The sequence below is a fragment of the Aythya ferina genome (assembly GCF_964211825.1).
Source record: "Aythya ferina genome assembly, chromosome: 3".
Lineage (NCBI taxonomy): Eukaryota > Metazoa > Chordata > Aves > Anseriformes > Anatidae > Aythya > Aythya ferina.
Window position 1 is genome coordinate 87,978,878 of NC_140298.1, and position 23,376 is coordinate 88,002,253.

A 23,376-nucleotide genomic window follows, 5' to 3' on the forward strand; every position below is an offset into this window, starting at 1 on the left:
CTTGAGGATCAGGAATCAACCAAAAGCTGCTAACTCTAACAAGCCAAAAGGTCCTCACCTTCAGCGTTAGGTTCCTAACTCTCCCATGTTGCTAACCTGCCAGTTCCCAGCTTCCATATTAGTGTGGTCCCATTTACCTGGCCCTTCATCAGCATGGTGAGTGACTGGTGCCCTACAGACTGACAGTCCAGCATAGTGAGAATAAGGAAGAAGGAGTGATGAAGGGTAAAGGTAATGCCCTATTGTCTCATGATGGAGAAAATGCACATTTACACATCTCCTTGCCACCATCATGGTTGCCTCTGGCTCTTCATCCTTTCACACACACATGGTCTATAAGGTGGAATTCTGGAATTCCCTACCCCCAGTTTCCACTTTTGTAGGAAGGCAACTTCCAAGAATTCTCTGGTGACCACTGTGCCTCTGCACACAAGGCAGAACCCCATTGAGACCTCTGAGAAGGATGCACACATTTGTGTCAAATCAGCCTCTACTCTCCTTTCCTTGAGACTCAGTCATCCATCAGTGAATGAAAACAGCTGCCCCACTACCCACAGTTGTGTGGCTGATTTTCGCTGATGCAGTTGGACTCTGGTTTTACAATTCTCAATAAAAGACTTGGACGAATTCCAAACTAAACTTTCTTTGTGTACAGTATTACTGAGCAGAGTTTCATATCACCGGGATTTACACACAACGTTTGAAGTTTAACTCTGAGTTAATCCAAACACAACTCAAAGAAAAACTACCCCTATGTTTTGTTTTGAATAGTGCACTCTGAATTCAGTTCTCTTCTGATGAACAAAATGCCTCACAGGATGGCAGGGAGAATGTGAAACCCTCAGAAGTCCCCTCTCAATTTCAATTTTCAATGACTTTGTATGGCATGCCTAAATACATGTAGTTCAGTTTTGCTAACATTTTCTCAAGAGGAAGAATCTATGCACAGAGCTACCCCCTTCAGCCAAAGCTGGGACCTGTGCTCACATTCTGTTTTCTTTACAAGAAAAGAAACTTTTCATACATTACTGATATTTTTAATGCCACTTACTTGCCCTCAGAGCTGTAACTATTTATGCTGCCATCAGTGGATTCTCGACTTGGTTGTCGAACCATACGACTTCTCATCTCTGCTGCCATTCCTGTCTCTGTGCTTCTCTGTATCGTGCTCTTTAATTTCTTATTGCCAGCCTCTGAAAGCAGATAGGAAAAAAAAAAAAAAAAGTGATAGTTAGAATGACAATCTAGCACAAAGCCTTTCCTTGCAGTTTTCCTCAAAAAAATGGTTTGACTTGACCATTAGTATTTCAGAAGACAAAAAGGCTATTCTCACAAAGGAAGGAAAGTCTCTTCTTCAGCTGCAAACTGGTGATTGTTTCTCTTTAAAATGGCTACAGCCCTATATTAATGAGTTATTAATAACCTTTATACAGTTGGAATGTGGACAGAATGGTTGTGATAGCGTATGCTAAACATATGCTCAGTAAGGTGTCTCTAGCCACCTTTGCTTGGGTGACTACAGAAGAATTTTAAATTCTTACAGAATAAAGAAGAAATAAAACCCTTTATGAATTTAACAGAAAAATGCTACTACTTGGTATCAAAAATATAATAACATATTTTGACCCAGCAAAATCTTACTTTTCACCACAAAGTAAACAGTGCACTTTACATAACTTCTAAGCAGAATAAAATCTTTGAGACTCCCCTTGAAAGACGACGGACTTCACAGAGCTTAGGCTTGCAAATGAACATTACAAAGTAATGCAAATCTTGTGAAAATTTTTAACAGCCTGGTCCATTTGGAAAAGCTTCCATCATGCATTCTTTGAATTGCCCTTTGAGCTCCACTTGTAAGGTTTTGGGTTACCCTTGAGCAAGAAAAACTTGCAGTCCCTTCCACAGGCAGTCCTGAGCTCCAGGTGCAATTGGCTCCAGCCAAGTTACAATGAATTTTGCTGTTGCATTGAAAATATTATGCTCCTAAATTACAGTCATTTTTCTGAAAAATTTTAACTGAAATATTTCTACCAAGGTCTCCATATAATGTAATAATCCGTGTTGACTTCAAACTCAGCATCCTGCTCATTTTCATTTAATTCAGCCTATCATTCAAAGGGCAACATTAATCTCTCTCACAAAAGCAGTAGATTTCACAAAGTTGCACAGAAACACATGCAGAAACGCTCTCCTGCATTTTCCTCTTCACTTAAGTACTTCACCCACTTTCCATGAACTTTTTATTTCCCTTTCACAGTCTGTTCATGGGAGCATCTGAAAAAAAATGAAGGCTTCTTCCACCTCTACCTACAGAGGCTGAAAACTTTTTTGCTTTCCTGTTTCACACAGACATCATTGATGTTTGAGGCTATGACAGACCTTGGCCGTTCTTACAATAAAAGTAATTGATTTCGAAGCCCCACCATAGCTTCCACTTGCTGTGGACAACTGGCCTTTGCCCTTTGGGTCTGTGGAGCTGCTGGGGGACAGGGATAAATTACACAGGAGAGAACAGTTCTTCCCCTGTCTGGGTTATCACCTCTTTGGAGCTATTGGAGAGATGGAAAACAGGAACAAAACAATAAAGAATTCATATATTGGGCTGAGAAGAGGCACTGCCCCAGCAATGGTTTTCCTTGCAAGCCTTCTGGAAGGGGGAGCGTTTATCTACGGCCATCCAGGAGCAGAGAAACAAATGCCTCCCAGAAAGAAACTGGCTACTTCCAGACAGCCACAGACCCTTTAGTCCCTTCTGAGACCAACGGCTCAGAGGTTTTGCTGTGGGACACTGCAATTCAAATTCCCAGTGCTTGGTCAGCTGAAAATGCATTATTCAATGCCTCTAAACATGCAGCAGACTAGGCTAGAAGAGGTACACCAGCCAGAGCAGGCTCCAGTTCCAGAGGATGTAGGTGGCTGTACGAGGTACTTCATGAAACTTGAGTGACCCCATATGCAGAAAATCAGAACGTAACTTTTTGAACCTATGCTTTACCTTCAAAAACAGATGATGTGTCTAGCAAGTCAACACTGAAATGTAAGCTGAGAATCAAAAATGAATCAAAAGGCAGTCTAAGATATATAACCTACATGCAGAGTCCTATGACAAAGCAGGATTTTCACATTTTCAATAGCTGTGCATTTGCTACCCATGCTGTTTTCTGCTTCTTTCTCTTCTTGGGACCTGTCTGAAAGTACCTCTGTTTCCATCTGCTTCCACATAGTGGATGAGATGATGTAGTTTACATCTTGCAATCCTTTCTGGAGCCAGCCAGATCAGACAGCACGACCAGAAGGATAAAGTATGGTAGAGGCTAAAATGCAGGCATCTGAATGAGGCTGCCTGTGAATATTCCAGTCTCAGGAAACTGGTGTGATGAGACACTGAAGGAACAAGATCATCACGACCTTGTCACAAAGCTAGGAAAGAGATGCTGCGCTGGGCCACCTGGACAACACAGTGGGTGCAGAAACCCAGGGATGAGAGCCAGGTTGCTAGGAAAGCATAATAAAAAACGTATTCGTAGAAATAATCACTGTAAAAATATCCATTGACTAAAATACAGAAATTAGTATTTTAGCTTTGAGCCATGCAGAGACTGAAAATTGCAAGTGTATTTGTCACAGAATTTAATATTACCATGGATAACATTCATGTTGCTGCCTGAAAATACCTCTCTGCATCAGAGATTTTAAATGCAAAGAATTGTGAAGGAGGAATCCTTGTGGATGGCCATGAGCAAGCCAACAACCTTATCTCACTGTGCTGTATAGAGCAGATTGTCCGTTTCCAAATACTTTTCAAGCCACTGCTCTCTGTCTTACCATGCTGGATTACACTCCTTTGTTTATCATCAACAATTTTTTTTTAGGTTGAAAATCAAAAAAATAAAAATAAAAAAATTCTTCTGTCTCCTCTTGTAACTGCTATAAATATCTGCAACATTTTATGGGAAAGCTTGAGCCCTCTGCATTTTTTATTTTATAACTTCAATATTAATACTCTGCAGTAAAATCAAATACAACATAAAAGTAACTCAAGACAGAATGGTAAAATACATAAAGAATTTTATGGCATAAAGGGAATTGCTTTTGCCCAGGACTAAGAACTGGAACACAGGTTTCACAGGTTTTTAAAGTTTTACACAGGTCAGTTATGCACATTGTATTTTATTTTATTTTTTGGTCTACCTACATCACAAAAAGAAATGAGGACAATTTATCTTTCTGGTGCACTCTCGTAAACATCTCAGCAAAACCTAGCTCTGCAAGGCATCAAGGTATTTACAGAGCAGAGCTGAGCTGGGAACCTCTGCTATTTCTGAAGGGTCCCAGGTAATGTGGAGTCACTCTGGGGTGCAGCTTCCAGTCCTGCCTTGACGGCACAATGAAATGCAGGTCTGATAAACAGAGTTTCTACAGTTCTTTACATATTTTTTTATAAAACTTTCATTTTCATCTTGCATTATTTTCAGTCTAGCAGTTCTGCATATACCTTTGGAACCTTGTCTTTATATGAACAGTAAAATTTCATAAAATATTTAGGCTTAATATCTACACTATGATATACTGAGAAAATTTTAAGCTATTGTCTGAATATCTATTGGAGAGTGCTTGGTCCTGCTGGTGATTTTTATTAGTTTGATATATACAATTAAAATTTATATGTTACAGTTCTTTGCCTGCACTGTGTAAATTGCATTATACTCATTGTGCAGACTGAAGATAAACTGTCTCTATACTGAATACCATTTAGGGGCAAAATTTATTCCCAAATGTTCTGTATACTTCTATCTGCTGTGTCTATTGTGTAAGGATTTCTGCATGCAGAAATGCAGATTAATGTGCATAAATTCCATCCAAACACATATTTCAACAGGTACAAAGCTAGAAAAAAAATGTGATAAACATTTTTGCAGGATTAATAACAGACGCAAAAGGATCATAAAGCAGCCATCTGCAGCTGTAAGATATACTTAGCTTGCACACTTTAAAACTCAGCAACAGCCTTGTAGCATCCCTGCTACAATACAGGGAGGACTATGCGCCATTCTCTAGTTCAGTGTAGATTTTATAAACACAGCCTACAGTGATTCATTTTCAGTCTGACAAGCAACTGCATAAAATGTTAATGCAATTGATGTGTCCCAACTTCCGTGCTTCTTAATCACCTCCAAACACAGCAGCCAGGAGAAAAACACTACTGACAACAGAATTATATGAGCAAGAGAGTCAGTGACAGTACCTATAGAATTAGGATGGCCTACCAGAGATACCTCAAAGCAAGATTTAGGTTTCCAAAGGCATCCGATTCAGAGAGAACAATGCCAGGACAAACAGCCCCAAATGACTAATGTCCCAGCAAAGGTACAACTGCCCTCTTCCATCATTGCCTTGGCTTTATGGTTCCTGAGACATTTTGCCCTTGTTTCAGTACAGTGAGTTTGAAAAGATGGGAAGAGCTGTGCCACAGCCTGCTTGAGTAAAGCTTTTATCATGTGATGCCAAGGTGTGCATTTCATGCCACGGGACATTTGGGACATGAGTTTGGAGACTTTGTGAATTTGTCAAAAAGGATATTTTGAGAGATCTCTGTAGGGCAGAAGATGACAAAACTGAAATGGTCTTACAGGGAGAGAGGTGCGTCAAGCAAACATTGCCCAAAATCATACCTGAGGACAGGCAAAGTGGTTAGCACCAAAAAAGGAAGCAAATTTGCATAGATGGGTACATGGCATGGAAAATTCATGACCTTTTCAAAAGAACACTAAAGAAAGCAAAGTATACACCATTGCTAGATCCCCTAATGGAAGCAGTAAGGAAGGTGCTAATACACAATGTCATTGCATGACTCAGGGGCAAATTATTCACGGTATCAAGCATACTCATGCATGTAAAGAAGAAAGCCTAGAAGGACTACAGCTCCAAGGCAGCTCTGACTGAAAGCTGGCAGGACTGTAACCATATTGTTCTTGGCCTGCATGCTGCCTGTGCGAGACACCAAGAGTACGCCAACTGGAGTATTATGGGTCATCCTCAATTCAAAGAAGTATTAAAAAAAAAAAAAGCCAAGGGCACATTTCCTTCTGGTCCTTTCTGATGTGTTACTGATTTTGCAGCCTCAAATTTGGCTGCTTGGAGACCTGCTGAGTTACAAGTTGTGCTGCATCCCACTCACTCTGCATGTAACACATTTAAACAAAAACAAATTCTATTTACACATGAATTGACAAAGCATCCCTTGGCTGATAGTCCTAAAACAGTCAGAGACAGAAAAGAAGAAATAATTCAAAATGTACTTTGTTCTTTTTACACGTGTGTATCTCTCAGATGAACTCAATGGTAGATTGGTCTCGAAGATTAAAAGAGCAGCTACATACAGAAAATAAATAGTAAAATATCACATTTAAACACAAATGTTTCCTAGGTTTTTATCCTACAACACTTCACAGTATTTTCATGTGTTCAGCCACACTTTTTATAAGAAGACATCTGAAATATTCTAGTAATGATCTTTTAAATGTTCCCTCCAACTATCGCACAACATATTCAAAGAAGGTAGAATGCAGTTTATACTCTGTGGTGTTTGACCCCAAGGTTTAAAATCCACATATGAAACACCCCATACTTTTTCCCATTTCTATTTATTATGAGAAATCCCAAAACAAAATTTATACTATTATAAACAATAATACCTTCTAGAAAGAATATTAACCTTTTCAGCTGGGATAAATCATCAAGATATAACATTTTGGCAGCAGTTTGGAAAAAACTGTATCTCATAACTGTATTTATAAATTCACACATTCAGTTGGAAAACCAATCTCATTTCTGGTATTTTCAGATAATACAAAAAAGATAACACTACTAATCCCTTCATATACACAATATTTTTTTCTTATATATTTAGAGAAAAAAAAAGAATAAAAAGCACCAAACCTAACAAAAGATTTGACTGAAACACTGTTAGGAGTTATATTAATGCTTTAGTTTCAAACACTGGGCCATTTGCAAAACATATGGTGTTTTAGCCAGTGCACTGCAGAACCTCAGCTTTTTACCGCATTACTCACTCAAGAGCAAACTTACAAACTCAAGCTCTTAAAAGTTTGCTTTTAGATTTCAGAGGAAAGTAACTTATCCAACAGCTCCCTTTGACATCTACAAAGCTGAAGTAGAACTTTCAGAATGAATGACAAGAACTGCTTAAGATCCATATTCAAAATAGGAGTAAACAAGAACCTGAAAAATCAGGCCATTATTTTTTACCTGACAATGGCCTCAAAAGATTATGCAACTGATTTTGCAAATCTTGTCTCCTTAAGGTGTTGTTAGGCAAATTTACTTAAAAGAATGTAAAAACAAGCATGCGTTTTTGTATGATTATCCTCATAAATAGGATTTGCCCATGCCATGGAAAAAATAAACAAAACAAACACAAAACCCCCTGTCTAATGTCTAATACACATGGCTTAGGATGCACAATATCTTAAGGAACAGGAAGGATATCTTCAGAAGAGGTTCAGTTATGACTTCTTAAATTACTAGTATTTTTTGTCCAAAGATTTCCAAATTAATAGTTTTGTCCACACACTTGCAAATGATGTGAAATGAGCCGCTGTCTGTCAGCCAAAATGAGGCAATCAGTGATGATATATGGTAATGAGGTTTTACTGCTGGGATTGCACTAAACACTTTATAAACACACAGAAGTAACAGCATCTTAATTACCTTGTTCACATATATGCAAAGAGCTTTATAAAATCAGAACATGTAAATGAAACTGTTAAAGGTACACATGCCCAGTTCAACTCTTAAAGCCCGTTCCAGTGAAATGAAATTAGTAACATAACAAAGTCACGTTTTCAACAAATAATTTACTATATAAACAGTTTATGAAATTTCAAGCACTTGTTTTTCATACACCCTTAGATTTGTCAGACTGGAAGAGAAAGACATGGAATAAAGAAAAAAGCTCAGAAGAGCTGTTTGCACTTGAACATTTTTACAGCAAAACACAGTGTTACATTACTCCATTGTTTATGACTGGCCAGCCCCTAGAATAGAACTGGCATATAGTAGAGAGGTAACAGTTGTTGACTGAAAGGGTGCTGGGACACAGCTGCCAGCTAATACAGGAGGGGAAAACAAAATTGTAATACAGAAGAAAGCAGAACAGATTCTTCGGATACACTAAAACAAAATTTTATTTCTTTAAGGATTTAAATGTGTTTAAATGACTGTATGAAATCCTGAAGTCATTTTTGGTTATGTGCAGCCATTACAATTTTAGTAAATTTGAGACTTTTTAAAATAAGAGCCTTCAATTACAAATACTTCACCGTTATTATTATAAACATAAAGTGATGCTATGATTGTTAAAAGATAATGTCTTACAAGATATCACCAACAAGACAATTTATAAGACATCAGTAACAAGAAAACTTACTATTGCCATGCATCTTCAAAAAATTTCCTGAGGACTATGTAATGTACATAATGGAAACCCAAAGCCTAATTCTTTAATAATATTCATAAGATCTTTAAGTTGAAACAACGGCAAAAACACTGGTTTCCTAGAAAGTATCTTCTAGGAAAAAGATGTTACATGCCCTTTTGTACAGCTGAAAAGTTTCTTAATAATAACTCAGCCCTAATTTAACAGCACTAAATACTAACCAGAACACATTACAGCTTCAGAAAGAGTCCTCTCATTTTACTCCCAGCAATTACCACCTAGTTAATTGATGTGAATATTCTGTATCTCTTTTGCAGTTTAATTTGTTTGGACTGCAACTTTCAAGTCCTTCAAGTTTTATTTCACCACTACCAGCATCTCCAGGTCGGTATGACATTTCATTTAAAAACATTACTGTCTTTAGAAATCATTTCCAGTGTCCCAGATCAACAGAGTATCAAACTGACCTAGGTTTTTTCTTCAATGACTGCAGCATTGCAAAGTTACAACCCTAGCTTAACACATGCAGCTAAATCAAACTAATACATAGGCTTGTGACAGCAACACGCAGAAAATACAGGCTTACCTCTGGTTTAAGCAAAATTAAACATTGGCTGTGATATAATCCTTAGCAAGCAGCCGGCACCTAAAGCAGCTTCACCTTTGCTTAAATATCTCGCGCTGTTTCTGGGTAGAAGAATCCCTGGAGTTGCCTCTCTCTCTTCCAGCCACTTGGCACCGTAGCGCTGTGAGGAATGATCAAGTTGCTTCACTCACAAGTTCCTTTTACAACTGTGATTACATTACAGGGCCTTGCAGCAAGAAAGTACTGAACTACCTGCCAGCCAGCGTTTCATAAAATATTGCCAAAAGGTTCAAAAATTCACTCAGCAACGTATTTTCTAGTGATTTGCATGTAGAGAAGAGCACAAAATATTCTTGGCAACCTTGTTTGATACATTTTTTTCTCGTTGTTGTACAGAACTGGATAAGGAGAGTCAGATAAACCCAGAAACTCATTTCTCTGTCATGGTGTTTTTGACTCATTCTGCATGAATTTTGGTATAAAGCCACCTGAAAGACTGCAAAACTGAGAAAGCACCATTAATACTTATTCACAGTTATATTGCAGAAAAGCCTTAGTGATGTTGCTATCCAAGGGGGGCACTCCACAGTTAAAGTTTAATTGCCTCCTAAGTGCCCGCATGTATTTTGAGAACAGAACTTCATTACTGAATTATTCCTTTCAACTTTACACTTCATTTTGAGGATGCAGACTGCCATATAGTTTTCTTCATTTTTTTTGGATACTCAATTCCAAAAACATAATATGCTTTCCTCTTGCAAATTAAGAATCAATTAATGTAACACACTTTTAAAATCCCCATACTCAAGCATTACAGACAGTGATGTGCTTTCTCCCTCTCTCTTTCACAAAGAAAGGAGATATCCAACATACGGTACATACAGACTTACAATGTTAGACTGATTAAAGATAAAAGGGAAAAAGGAAATGATACAGCATTTGTAAAATCAAAAACCAAAAACCAAAAAACCCACACCAACAAGAAAAAAATATTTCAAAATGAATTATCATGGGAAAAGCAAATGAAAAATACATGCATGAAGTAAATCTATCTCTAGTGGATGTTCACATGATGTTATCACAGCATCAATCATTTGGGTCGGAAAAGACCTACAAGACCATCAAGTCCAACCATCCACCTAACACTACAAGTCCACCGCTAAACCACGTCCCTGAGCACCACATCCACACGTCTCTTAAATACTCCAGGGATGGGGACACCACCACCTCCTGGCACAGCATAACCACCCTTTCCCTGAAGAAACTTTTCCCAATACCCAGTCCAAATCTCCCTGGTGCAACTTGAGGTCCTTTTTATGATAAAGTTGTGATGATTTACAGCATTGTAAAATGATTAATGAGAAAAGTGTAATAAATTTTATGGTGCATTTCAGATAATAAAAATATAACAGGACTTATGATTGGCAAGGACTGTATGGATGCCTAACAGATGTAAAATCCTCTGCAGCAGGGATACTGTACATCTCATGCCACATCTACGTAAAAACTTTCAAGTAGTTTCATTGGATAAGTACAAATTTTCTACACAGTGCTGTTGTTAAGGTAAGCTCTACCTTCTTGCTCTGTAAGAAGGACATTGAGAACCTGACAGAGAGGGTGACTTACCCCTTTTTTAAAAGCACATAGTTATATGGTATGGAATTTTCTCATGATGTATGTTAAGAAAAAAAAAAATGGCAGAGACCCCAACACCAAGCTGTCACCTGTGGCGTTCATGTCCAGCAGTTTTACACAAAACGCTTCGCTCATGTAAAGTGTGCAGGATGTTCTCTCTCACTCAGGCTCTTGCTCAAAGCCAGCAATCCTGGGAGAAACTGAGGTTTAAATAAAATCCCTGGGAGGGAAATCTTTCATGCCATATGCTCCCAGAAAACCTCCACTTTGGTCACAGCCTTTCCTCCTTTGCACTCCTTCTAAGTCCAAGGAAAAATCATTCTGTATATTTATTATCAGCATGATCAACAGCCCCTTCCAGGATTATAGCTGTTTGACTTGCTCCTTTGCATCAACACTGCCAAACACTGGTGATGATACTTCTATCATCATGATCATGGTAAATCAGTGAGCACACTGAAGGTTCAGCAATGAAACAGAGCAATGCTCTTCTTCAGCCAAAGTACTCATGGTAAGGTTTACACTGCTTTTGATTTTCTTTTCCATTACTTCTGAATGCTATTTGAAATGTGCCTACGGAAAGTCCCAAGCAAGCTCTGTTGCGATAACGTAAGTACCTACCCCCTCACATTTGGGGCTGACCCAGGTAATAGCCACCGAAGTGTTTTACGTTAGTTGCAACAGCCAGTATGTAAAAACACCTACGGGCTTGGGCAATGGATCTGTGCTAGATAAACACTGCATAACTGGAAGATATAATTGTTCCCCTCGTGTTTATATTATTGGAAGTGGACAATTGTACACAAAGACTCAGTTTAGAGACAGACCGTTCAGCCAAAGTTTCCAAATGAATGCCCTAGAATAACTCTGCTAAGATATAGTAAAGTTTGCATCCAGTATTGCTGTTTTATGTCCATCATCAAACACACACTGAAGAAAACTGTACTGACTAGATGCAAAGATTTAACTGTGCCTTTTAGATAGACATCAGCACAAAAAAAAAGTTGCCACTATTTCAGTATTACTTTGACTACCACGCAAGGTAGGGAGAAATGTGAGGTATCAGGACTTTCAATAATGCCTTTCATTTTGCTATTAAAAATTAATTCAGGTTATTTTTACAGCTCCATGTGGGTGCCCATTTCTCAATTCACTCAGCTCTCATTGGGTCGCAAACCTTGCACAGTGAGGAAACAGTTTCCTTTCTCAAAGGCAAGGGAGACGAGGCAAGAGTCAACAGAAGGTTACTAATAGAAGTCAAGAGGGGTACTAATATAAGCAGAACAGTTTTGCTGTTTTCTCTGATAAATTATGCTAAATTTTCATTACAAAGCAAAATTTCTTTATTACAAATGTTGACTTCTGTGATTTCTCTGTGTAATTCATCTGTTACTAACATGATATAAAGCTAAGAAAAATATAGGCACAAGGAAAAAAAGCCATATATTATACACGAATATTGAGACTATCAGAGTTAGAGCCAAGAAACATAAGCAGACATCAAGTATTTACCGAATTATAAAGCCCTTTAAACACAAGGCAGGGTGAATTAGAAAAAGTAAATGAAACGGTGCTAATACTGCCTATTTTTATAGAAAAAACTACTCCCTCCCAAAATTTCTGGTTATTTCTGAGGCAAAAATACTTACAGAACTATATGCCAACTAAAACACAGAACTACTTGAACTACATTATTTTTAATGCTATGGTGCAGGCATATTAGCAAGTTCAATGATCAAATACACATTTATTGAACTAACACAATGTCTGCAAAGGTTGCTCCACATATTGCGTAATATAATATAATATATATATTATAATATATATATACATAATATAATATATATTATATTATATATATTATTGCATAATATAATATAATATTATATTGCATAATATAATATAATATAGCACAGATAAGAACACATCCAGCTATTAAGAACTGACATTGCGGTACAATATGAAATCAATTCCCATACTTCCAAATTGTTTAACAGGCATTTATTCATCTCTCTATATTATGCAAAAGCAAAGGTTAAGATTTAGAACTAATTTTTCTTGCTGCTCTGACAGAGAGGACATTCACAAGCTTATCCCAGATGAAGTGATAATAACTGTCTTAAAAAAACTTAAAAACTGGAAAACAAAAATTGCATGTGAACATCAGTACCAAAGAAAATGACAAGGGATAGCAGAAAATCAAACAGCTCAGTAACAAAGGGAAATTTTCAAATCCACATCATAAAAACAAACAAGAAAATCTACAATAATCGGTCAATTTGAACCCCAGATTTCAAGGTCTGAATTTACTTGCAGATAGCATATATGCAGAAAGATGGTTCCCCAGAGTATGTGCCACAAAATGAAAATAAATAAACAAGCCTTATCTTCATGGTCCTAGGCTTACCATTGGTTAAACAGAGGCTTACTACTGGTTATAGAGAAAATTGACTTTTAGAGTAAGTTTTGCTTCTCTCTTAGCACAGAATAACTCAAGTCAAGTAGATCTACATCTTTCCGTTGATTTCAATATACATATTAGCTCATAGATGAAGATCATAAAATGAAAAAGAAAACCAAACTTGCCTTTCATAGCAGGATTATACCATGATGCTTGAATCTTGCGGAGCTATTGGTTTGAAGGTCAGGCTCTTTAGAACAGCTGCGCTAATCTCATATTATCTGTATATTACACAAATTATTTCAGATAGTATTTTTTCTTGGAACTGACACATAAAGCTCCATTTGCTGCTCAGGATTACTCTCATCATTAATGAGAGTGCTTCTTTTTGGGTATGTTCACAGTATGAGAGGTTAGCTGTAATTGAGTATAAGGTTGCTATAAAAATAGAAACATTCACTTAAACTGGAGGCAAAAAACAAGACAGGTAAATTCTGCACAGGTAACACATCCTCAAAATCAGGTTTAAACAGAAGAGATACACAGACAAAAAGATTTTTATATGTAATATTAATCAAAATCACACAAGGCAAAACCTGAGATCAAAACAGGATCTGGCTCTGTCATTAAGATATACTACGAAGGAAACATTGAATTTATCATAGCTTCTATTTTAAAACTCCATGCATACAATAGATTAGTGTGACATAATTTTGGAGAGAGAAAAAACAAACAAACAATAAAATGTGTACATGCCCTTGCTCATCTATATAAAAACAATATTAATACACTCCTGAATAAGTAAAGATTGCATAAGCATTATAAAACTAGCAAGTAACTTCTAATGAACCAATAATAAAAGATGATATCAAGACCATGCAAATATGACCAGATAAAGTAGTTTGGGAAGCTCTTTGACAAGTAAAATAATATAGTTACTGCCAGAATAAGACATAATATAGGAGCAACTTTCAATAAGGTTAAATATACATACATAAGTTTAACATACATAAGTTAGTATAACAACTATTTCAGAGACTCTAAATAATAAAGATTTTATGCAATTAAATACACCTTCTTAGGAAAAATATCAAAACTAGTTTGTCAGGTATCAGAGGGAGGATATATGTTACAGTCTCCTGACTATAACCACAGAATTCACCCTGTCCATGAGGGATGCAACAGTGAACATATGTAATTAAAACAATTTCCACTTTCTTTGGAAGTGAGTTTTGATGTACGTTTCAGTGGGGATAGGAGTCAACGTCACTGAAAGATGACTCTAATCTAAAAATTATTTTACTTTATAATTCTTTCATACAACGTCTGATTGCATACAGTTTCCAACAGAAGATGTATTAACAATATTTCATTCCCCCCCCCCTTCCCCTATTTAAAAACATATATTTAGTATTGTAATAAAAAGAGCATAATTCTAGAAGAAAGATGAAGCTATTCTTCTCAAGTCAAGATATTCCAATATATGGGCAGAAAAGTTCTCAAAATAACTTGTATTCTTCCATGGAATTTTTAAGCAAAAGTAATCTTTCTAACCCTTGATTGGACACCATTATCCAACAATTTTCTTTCTCTCCAGACTGCATTATGCTCATGCCAAGCTGGGAAAAAGGAAGATGTACAATGAAGAGCAATGTTTATTCAAAGGCTTTAACTTTTAACTAATACTTTTTTTTTTCTGACATCTTTAGAGGAACTTTGGGCGACATAGATTCACTGACTATATCAAAATATACATGAAAGCATGTGCAAATCAAAACAAATCCAAAAACAAATCCAAAGTACATGGTCATATTGACTCTTCTATAACTGGATAACTGGAAGAAAGCTTTATTATTTTTTTTTTCCACCAAGATCTGGGTTCATCTTGTGTAGGTCTCCATGGGATTCCTTGTGAAACATCCATAGGACTGGACCTCACCATCATTTGGATACTTAATGCATTATTTCTAAATAAAACTACGATCATGTTTCTAATGTGACAATATGCTGTATTAACCGTGATGAAAATAACGCATTTAGAGACCAAAGTCAAATTTCCCATAAAATCCCATTCCAGCCTGAAATTTAAAAGTAATAATGATCTATTTACTAGGACATAATTTATATTAAACGTTTCTAATAGTACTCACAATCAGTTGTTCTACTAATATGAATTCATGAGTTTATACTATACTTTCTTCTATTAATTCCAACACCACAATAATGAATAAAGCACCACCCCAAAATCAAGGTGAAATCTTCCTGTCAAGCCATCTTCCTATTAAGCAAGGCAGGCAACCACAGCATATTCACCTATTTTGTAAAGATATCTTATGACCATGACAAGCTATTATTATGATAGAAATACTACCAATCTGAACAGTAAAAAAAAAAAAAAAAAAAAAAAAAAAAAGAAAAAAAAGAGAGCACTCAGCACTGCATCATCAAATAAGACAGCAAATGTCATCATGCTGTGTTCTGAAGTGAAAAGCATGAGTTTAAAGAATGGTAAACAGGATGTGAGTGTAAACGTAAATTTTTAAGGCTACTGAGTGATGGATGACTCTATCTGTAATTAATTTAATTAATGAGCTGTTCATATAACTTATGCTTTTCTTCATAGTTCAACCAGCTTTCCCAGATTGAAGTATTTTAGGGATTATTCTACATGATGTTCTAACTCTGATTGTGGTCAACATACACTTGTATAGTAGTATCACTAAAATATGTCAAGTAATCAGGTAGCACTACTTGCTCATTTAGATCATTTTACAATGCACAGAATAATCTGTTGTATTAACCTTTAAAGCATGTCCTTCCTGGTAGAATATTTATTTAAAATTTCCAAATATAAGCATTCTCACTATGAAGACAGAAGTCATGAAAACTCTAAATAAAGCCAAAAATGAATGTATGCACAACCCACACTATGTTCCAGCAGTACAAAGGTGAGTCTTACTATAATCATATATACTGGAAAGGTTAAACATTTATTGCTTTTAGCCACAGATTCCCATTTGAAGAAGGCTAATGCCATCCCAGTTTGAACCGCGAACATTAGTAAGCATATTTAATACATGAGATACTTAGATAAACTCTAATGTATGGATGTTTAAGGTCCCATGAAATCTTTGCTTTGTACAATACTTCGTACTTAAGTTTACACACATGTACATGTGCTCACACACATACGTGCACAATCTGTGGGCACTCTGGCTTGTTTATTTTCCAGGTATGTGGCAGCATTCCAATATTACTACGTTTCTTACAATGTACTTGTATGTACTTTAAACAATTATAAATATTTTTAAATCTGGTAATCACAGCCATAAGTTTTTAGGAAGTCTTGGCTCTTCTGCAGACCTTCAGTGGGTCACCTCCAGTCCTTGACTTTGCTCTTCAGTAAAATGGCACAATGGCAGTTACTGTTCCTTCATAAAATCTTTTGAGGTCTATGGCTGCCAACACCACAAAGAACAAAGAACCATTGCTACTATTAAAGAGGTCTGAGGAACTATAAAAGTCAACATAAATTAAGAGCACATAAAATAAATTGCACTACAAAGCTAAGTTCAATAGTACATGTTTACAGAATATCCGTGGCAGTTCTTATTCCAGTTGGGATTGCAGAAGGATTCATATACTGCTACTGAAAGTCTGAACAGGATAGAAAACTTTGGACAACAAGCAGAAATCTGAAAAGGTCACCCATTTATTCTACAGAGCAATTTTATTAGGTTCCCAATTTTTTAAGCTTTGAAATCAATAGGATTTTTCAGTACCAACTTCTCAAGAGCAATAGATTTCTTGAAAATCAGAATATATCACCACATGAGAGAACTTTTCTGCATAAAGAAAAACTACCTGTTATGTAACACACTGACTAGTGTGCTTATGGGAGCAAGGAAGGTCTGTAAGTGAAAAAGACATGCTGTAATGCAGAGCATCAAGGTTCACTTCTCAGTTTTGCTACTTCATTACATTCTCAGTTGTTCTAAAGCACACTGATGATCCTACTTCTCTACAGCATGCAGCATTTGTGATAAATACTAAGTACCATATTGTAATGATGGGGTTGAAGGGTTGAAAGTGAAAAGAAAGCCAGTATCTTATCTGTCACCCTAACCTCATCAGCCCTTCTTTTGGTACATTGATCCAGCTGGACATTTGATTTGCTTCACTGTTCCTTTTCCTCACTTTGAACTAGAATTAGTGTTATCCAAATATTTTTGCTCTTTCAGTGACAGACTATTTGTAATGATATGTGAAAAGTAATATTAAAATGACAGTAAAAAAGCATGGCATGAAAAAAAGCAATAACATGTATAAAGGCTTCCCCCCCAGCAAAACTAAGACAGCCATTTTACTTCTCCTTACACACAGCACCAAACACACAGCAGAACTAGATGAATAATGCATGGTGTGGCTTGCAGTGCTCTCCCATTCACCTTGAAGACTAAACAGAAAAGTATTACCATATTCCAGCCTATTAAACTGTTCAGTGTCACATAATTAAAAAACAACAACAACAAACTTGATATGTTACCTTTTTTTGATGGTATGCTACAAAAGAAGAATGTTATTAGTGAAAGTTTAAAGTTTCATAATAAACAAGGTATCAAAAGACAATGCTATTATTACATATTCTCCTTGATTGCTAACAATACATGAAAGGTTCAGATTGTGGCAGTTGTGCTGACACCATTTCTTAATTAGAGTTATAATAAACTTACAATTAACCGTATCGCTTCCATCTGCAGAGTTATTCAACCTTCGGTTTGACTGGAATGATTTATATGTATTACAGTGTTAGTTTTGATGACACCAATTGCTTAGCAGAAAAGATATTGAAGAGGATCATCAGACAGAAAAACTGCCTCTCCTTACTTATGATGTGATTACATGTAAAAAATTAACCAATGGTCTTCTTAAAGGCTTCTCATGGCAGTTTCTTCTGAGGCTGATACTATTCTTTATACAAATATGCAGTCATTGCAGAGATATAAAATAGACACACACAGACAGATAACCCCTGATTAGCATTCTCACAGACTTAGAACACTCTCACAAAAGTAGTGAGAAAACTTAAGGCAGCATACCAATGAAAAAACACACCCTATTTAAAAAGTGGTAATTTCATTAGGAGCATGCCAAATGTACTATTGAATGTGTAACTTGAACTCTGCCATCATGCAGCAAGGCAAAGACTAGAATGGACACTGCCACACAGTTTGTTTATGGCATGCCAAGCCAGAAGAAGAAGGAAGATAAAGCTCAGCAGTTGGATCCTTTCTTAAGAACTCTTCTAGCCAGGCAACTCTGCTCTGTGCCCCTCCTGCAAGCAGGGCAACGGGAAACCTTGCAGGATTCAGCTACAACAAAACCAAGGACTAGGGCAGCAGATGCCACTGCTACCGTCAGCCTTTGATCTGAGACACGGACACATGGGATCCCTTGAAGAAGTAAGTCACAGAGTGAATTAATGTCTGGAAGATTTGTACTCAAGTCTTTCTAGATACAGCCTCAGATTTTACCCTCAGAGAACAATAAAACTCATAAAACCACAATCCCTGTCTTGGTTACATACTAGCTGAACAATTGTTTTGAAATATAGCACAATGCTAAAACACACTGTTTTAGAAAGAAAGTTTACTGATTTCTAAAAGTCAATAAGTAAGATAGAACTTTGGAAACTGTCTCTAACATTGCTGAATGAAATCCTGGTAATTTCCAGTGCCATCAATAAAGCAGCTTAACAAAGATGACCAATGGTGAGATTTATTTACTTAAATTAATTAGATCTGAGTTCAGGTTGTGCTTCATTGAGCCTTGAGCAGGTCACTTGCATTTGGTAAAATTTCCTAAATAACTTTTCATGACATGAAGTACAGAAAACGAGCAGCAGCCACAGCTGCTAGCAACTCCACCCTACTCTTCCTTTGATGCATTCGGCATCATGTTCTTATAAAAACCCTGCCAGCCAGCACTCAGCACAGAGGCTGTTTGGGCCCAAAGAAAAGGGATGAAGGTAAGGCCATCTCAGATCGGTGTGAGTGACTTGCAGGTGCTACTGAAAGGATATTTAATACTTACTTATTAATATGCACTTATCCTGACTTTTATTGTTTGTTTTGTTTTGAACTAGGGCAAGTAAAGCAAAAAAAAAAAAAAAAAAAAAGTAGCTGCCACCCACAGTAGAATGATACCATATCAATAAAACAACCCATTATATCAAATATTCAGTCACCAGCATTTGCACAGAAAGACTTGTTTCTAGGCTATAACAACAAGGAATGCAGAGGGGCTTTTTGCCCTCTTTAAAGTACCACCCTCACCCTGCTCCCCTCTGTCCAAGTAAGCTTTGAGTGGTATTGTGGAAGCTTATTGCAATCCGGAGGTGGTTACTGGAAAAAATCACTCTTCTGAATATTTGGGGAATGTAGACAGATGTTTAAAAACACATGCTCCAAAATAAAGGTAAGACAATTTAATGGACCTGTGATTTTGGCCATGGGTCAACTTCAGAACAGAAATTACTGTGAGGCACACTGGGAGAGCCTGAACCTTGGCTGAAAGGGGAACTTTGAGATCCAAACTTAAATCTTGCCATTTTTCCCAACTTGGCCATAAATGTGTCTGTCCTTTTGAAGCAGACCATAAGGTACAGGCCTGTACTCAGGCATGGAGCGTATGAATACTGCCTGAAGGAAAATAAATACCACTTCATTTACAACTATTTAGTGCAGTTAAAATAAAACTGTGGAGTGCCACTCAAACCCACCTTGGTTTCCTTGTCACCTTCTCTCTCATTTGTTCTCCTGGATTCTCTAATCAATGACAATGATTTATCTTTAAGAGCTAAGTACAGACCCAGCTGTATAATAACTGTACAAATATATCAAGGTTGCCTATTCCAACTTACACGAGAGATGACAGCTCTCTTCTTGCTGTGATACAAGGCTGTTGCCAGAGTTGTAAATATTTTCACATCAAAGGAGAAATAAATGCAAATAAATGCAACATTCAATTCAGAGGATGGTTGTTGCTCACAAGGGCCATTACTGAGACTCTAGGGAAAGTGTTTGGTTCATAGATCAATGAGGACTTGAGTGTCACCTTTGTTAAACCCACTTCACAGCACTGTCAAGTGCCTCTACGCAGACAGAATGACCTGCTGCTTGGTTTGCCCCTGAGCTAAAGACAACTGAATCTCTCAAAATCTTTTCCTGATAAATAAATAGTTTGCTATCAATAAATACTAAATTTCAACAGAGCACCTGTTGACATTAAAAAAAAAAAATAAATAAATAAAACCATACAGGTGAACTGTACTGCATACTTATCCATGAGTTTGCTTTCAATGCCCCTTGAACATCTCTCCCATTAACATCTTAGTCACTTTGGAGTCCAGACTGAAGCAAGCAGATGGGTCCTGTCAAAGAAATCCCCCCACCCTGCCCTGACCATGAACTCTAGAAGAGTTGCTCAGGCAGGAGAAAAGACAGATAGTGGGACAATTTTCAAAGGGAGAGTGATGGGTAAAACTGATTTACTTTTAAACATAAATCCTAGGACACATCTATACTAAATTCAGTGTTTCAGTCTGGCCACGCTCTGAGAGAGAACACTTTGCACCATCAACTCTAATCAAATGGGAGAGCTATAAATAAAGCTATCAAGAGCAATATGAAAGCAAAACTAATCAAAACAGCAGCCCTGAGATTTCTCCATGGAAGAGATGTGCAGGTATTTTAACCTGCTTTGTAAATAGGAAATCTATTTGCATGTTAAGATAACTTGCCAATCTATCGAGTTCTGCTCTGAGAAAACATTATGAATAAACATTTTCCCAAGACACTGCTTTTTTACCCAGACACAAAAGCCTGTGTATAAAACTCTTTCAATAATGTTTCACACTGATAGTGTACAAGCACCACTTTAATCCAAAATGTTTTAACTCAAAACCTGAACTTAGGGAGCTGTTTTCGGTGGCCACCCCATCCTCTAACCACAAAACTTCTGTGCTTCACAAATCATGAAAGCAAAGTAAAGAACAAAGACAACTGCTTCCTCTAGGCTTAATATTAGCTTCCCCATGATGCTTACTGTCTGATGACATTTGGGAACTGTAAGCCATAAGGAAACTGGAGAGGAGGCAGGAATGCTCCAAGGAGAGTAAAGCAGGTTTCTCTTCTATACTAACAGGGTGAAGAGGCAGTATTTCACACTGCCTTCTCATACAGACATTTCTGCCTTGATTTCCTTTGTCAGTAACACAATATCCTGCATTTTTCTTAACTTAGAAACCAGCAGAAATGGATGGGTAATTCTGAGTTGTCAAATTTCCTCAAAGGGAATTTCCACTAGGGTTGCCACACATTTAGAGCTCCCCAAAAGAACAAGTCGCCTCATTTCTCAGGAAATACTTTTCAAGTTGTCAGGAACCAGAAATTGAATTTTTTTTTTTCAATATGAAAAATATCAACATGGGTAAATAAAATAAACTACATATAAGTGAGTTTCAAGGACTTTTGTAAGCATTGAGTGATTTCAAAGCAATTCTCAGGTAACTTATGAGGGTAAACACCAAACAGACTGTTGAAAAAAAATACCACAGTTTACTCTTTCAGTTCTTTGAAAGTCTTAAGTCTATGACACTGCATTTAAATATTTATAGAATTCAGTCTGAAAATTTCAACAGATTGTCAAAGTTTAGTAAATTGAACGGCAAGTTCAAGGATGAACCTTCCCACAGAGGATACAGAGTATATGAGGTAACGTGTTATTCACCGAGGTATAAGCAAGTGACTATACTGAGGCATATAAAACAAGAAATGGTAATTCAGTATGAATATTGCATAGCATTTTCATGCCTTACTTAAGAGTAACTTATGCCAAATAACTCATATACATAGCATCTAACACTGCAAAAGTAATAAATACAGATGTAAACAATGTCATTGTTTTACACTGTTGATTCCATTTATATGACCATTATTTACTAAAAATTGCATGCTATCAAACTAAAGAAAAGTTAGCACAACATCCAAAACATTGAAATTGTCAACATAAGCCATATCTGCTAAAAAATATTTGCACTTTGACAATATACCAATGATTTAGAGATACCAACATCGCTAACTTCCTCATCTTTCTTTTGAATTTGTCTTCCCTATTTGGGAAGTACTTGCCAAGTCGTAAAAAACTACTACTTGGCAAGTTCAAGAAAATTTAGCAGGTGTGACATAATGGCTAGTCAAATGGAGTGGCTAAAAATTACTGGAAGTTTAAATTAAACACATGAAATCCCAGTACATGTACAAAGGAAAAGAGTAAGCTGTTAGTGTAAAAATAACAAGGCATATTCAAATATAATCCACAGTTAAATTCTCACCAATTTTCCTTAAAAAGAAATCACACTCGGTATTTTATAACACCGGTCATTCATATGCACAGAGTGGTCATTTCCATAGCATAAACCCCACTGCTCATGAGCAACATCTCCACATGAAGAACAAGTGTGCTCCAGTGAGCAAAGCAGCCAACGCCACTGAAGACCTGAGCTTTCTGCCAAGGAAGCACAGGTTCATTGCATGCCTCCATCCTTCTTTTTTCTCTTCCCTTTTGTTGGGTTGGCAGGAAGCAAGTCTGCACATAAACAAGATCAGGACTAGCAAGTAATACGATGTGCTCGTTTTCATCTCTTCTTTGTTCTATTTTAAGACATGCCAAAGAGATTATTATTTACATTAATTTAATTTATATGCCATCTAAAGCATGGAGAGGACTCTGGGCAATAAATGCTATATAGAGATCAAATGCCTTTATCACACAGTTTATATTAGACTGCTGCTCCCTCTCTTCTTGGAAACTAAGTCAACGCTGGACTGCCCAATAGCCCTGGCCAGCAGATACACTGACAGACCAATGTGCATGGGAACACAGCCAGAGACTGTCCTTATTCATCATCTGTCCCTTCCTATCACCTGGGGCTCAGCCAGCTGAACTCAACCTCCCTTCATGCTCTGCAAAAAGGAACAGAGGGAGATGCTTTTAGGACTGTACCTTAGGTGTGCTCAGGGAGCAGATATGCTCTGCAGTGCGGCCATTGCCCAGACTATTTTCTATTCATATGCAGAGCTCCAACATAGGGAGACAATGCACCAGCATGACTCTTCAGCTGGGTGAACTTTCTCAGCTGAATTTTTGTTTCAGTGAAAAAAATGAAAATAAAAAGGAGATCTAGCAACACTAAAATGTTCTGCAAATCAATACCTGTGCTACCTGCTGTTGTTT

General features: G+C 37.0%; 1 protein-coding gene across 39 annotated transcripts in view; it reads right to left on the bottom strand.

Annotated features, from left to right (window-relative positions):
- RIMS1 (regulating synaptic membrane exocytosis 1) overlaps positions 1–23,376 on the bottom strand; it is a 312,275-nt gene that overhangs the window by 9,469 nt on the left and 279,430 nt on the right. For 38 of the 39 annotated variants that reach the window (XM_084514967.1, XM_084514968.1, XM_084514959.1 and 35 more), the window contains one exon: positions 1,052–1,193. In XM_084514967.1, coding sequence (XP_084371093.1) covers positions 1,052–1,193 — 142 coding nt within the window. Of the gene's footprint in view, positions 1–1,051; positions 1,194–9,044; positions 9,258–23,376 lie in introns of those variants that run through there. The other variant, XM_084514966.1, reaches the window with a different exon arrangement.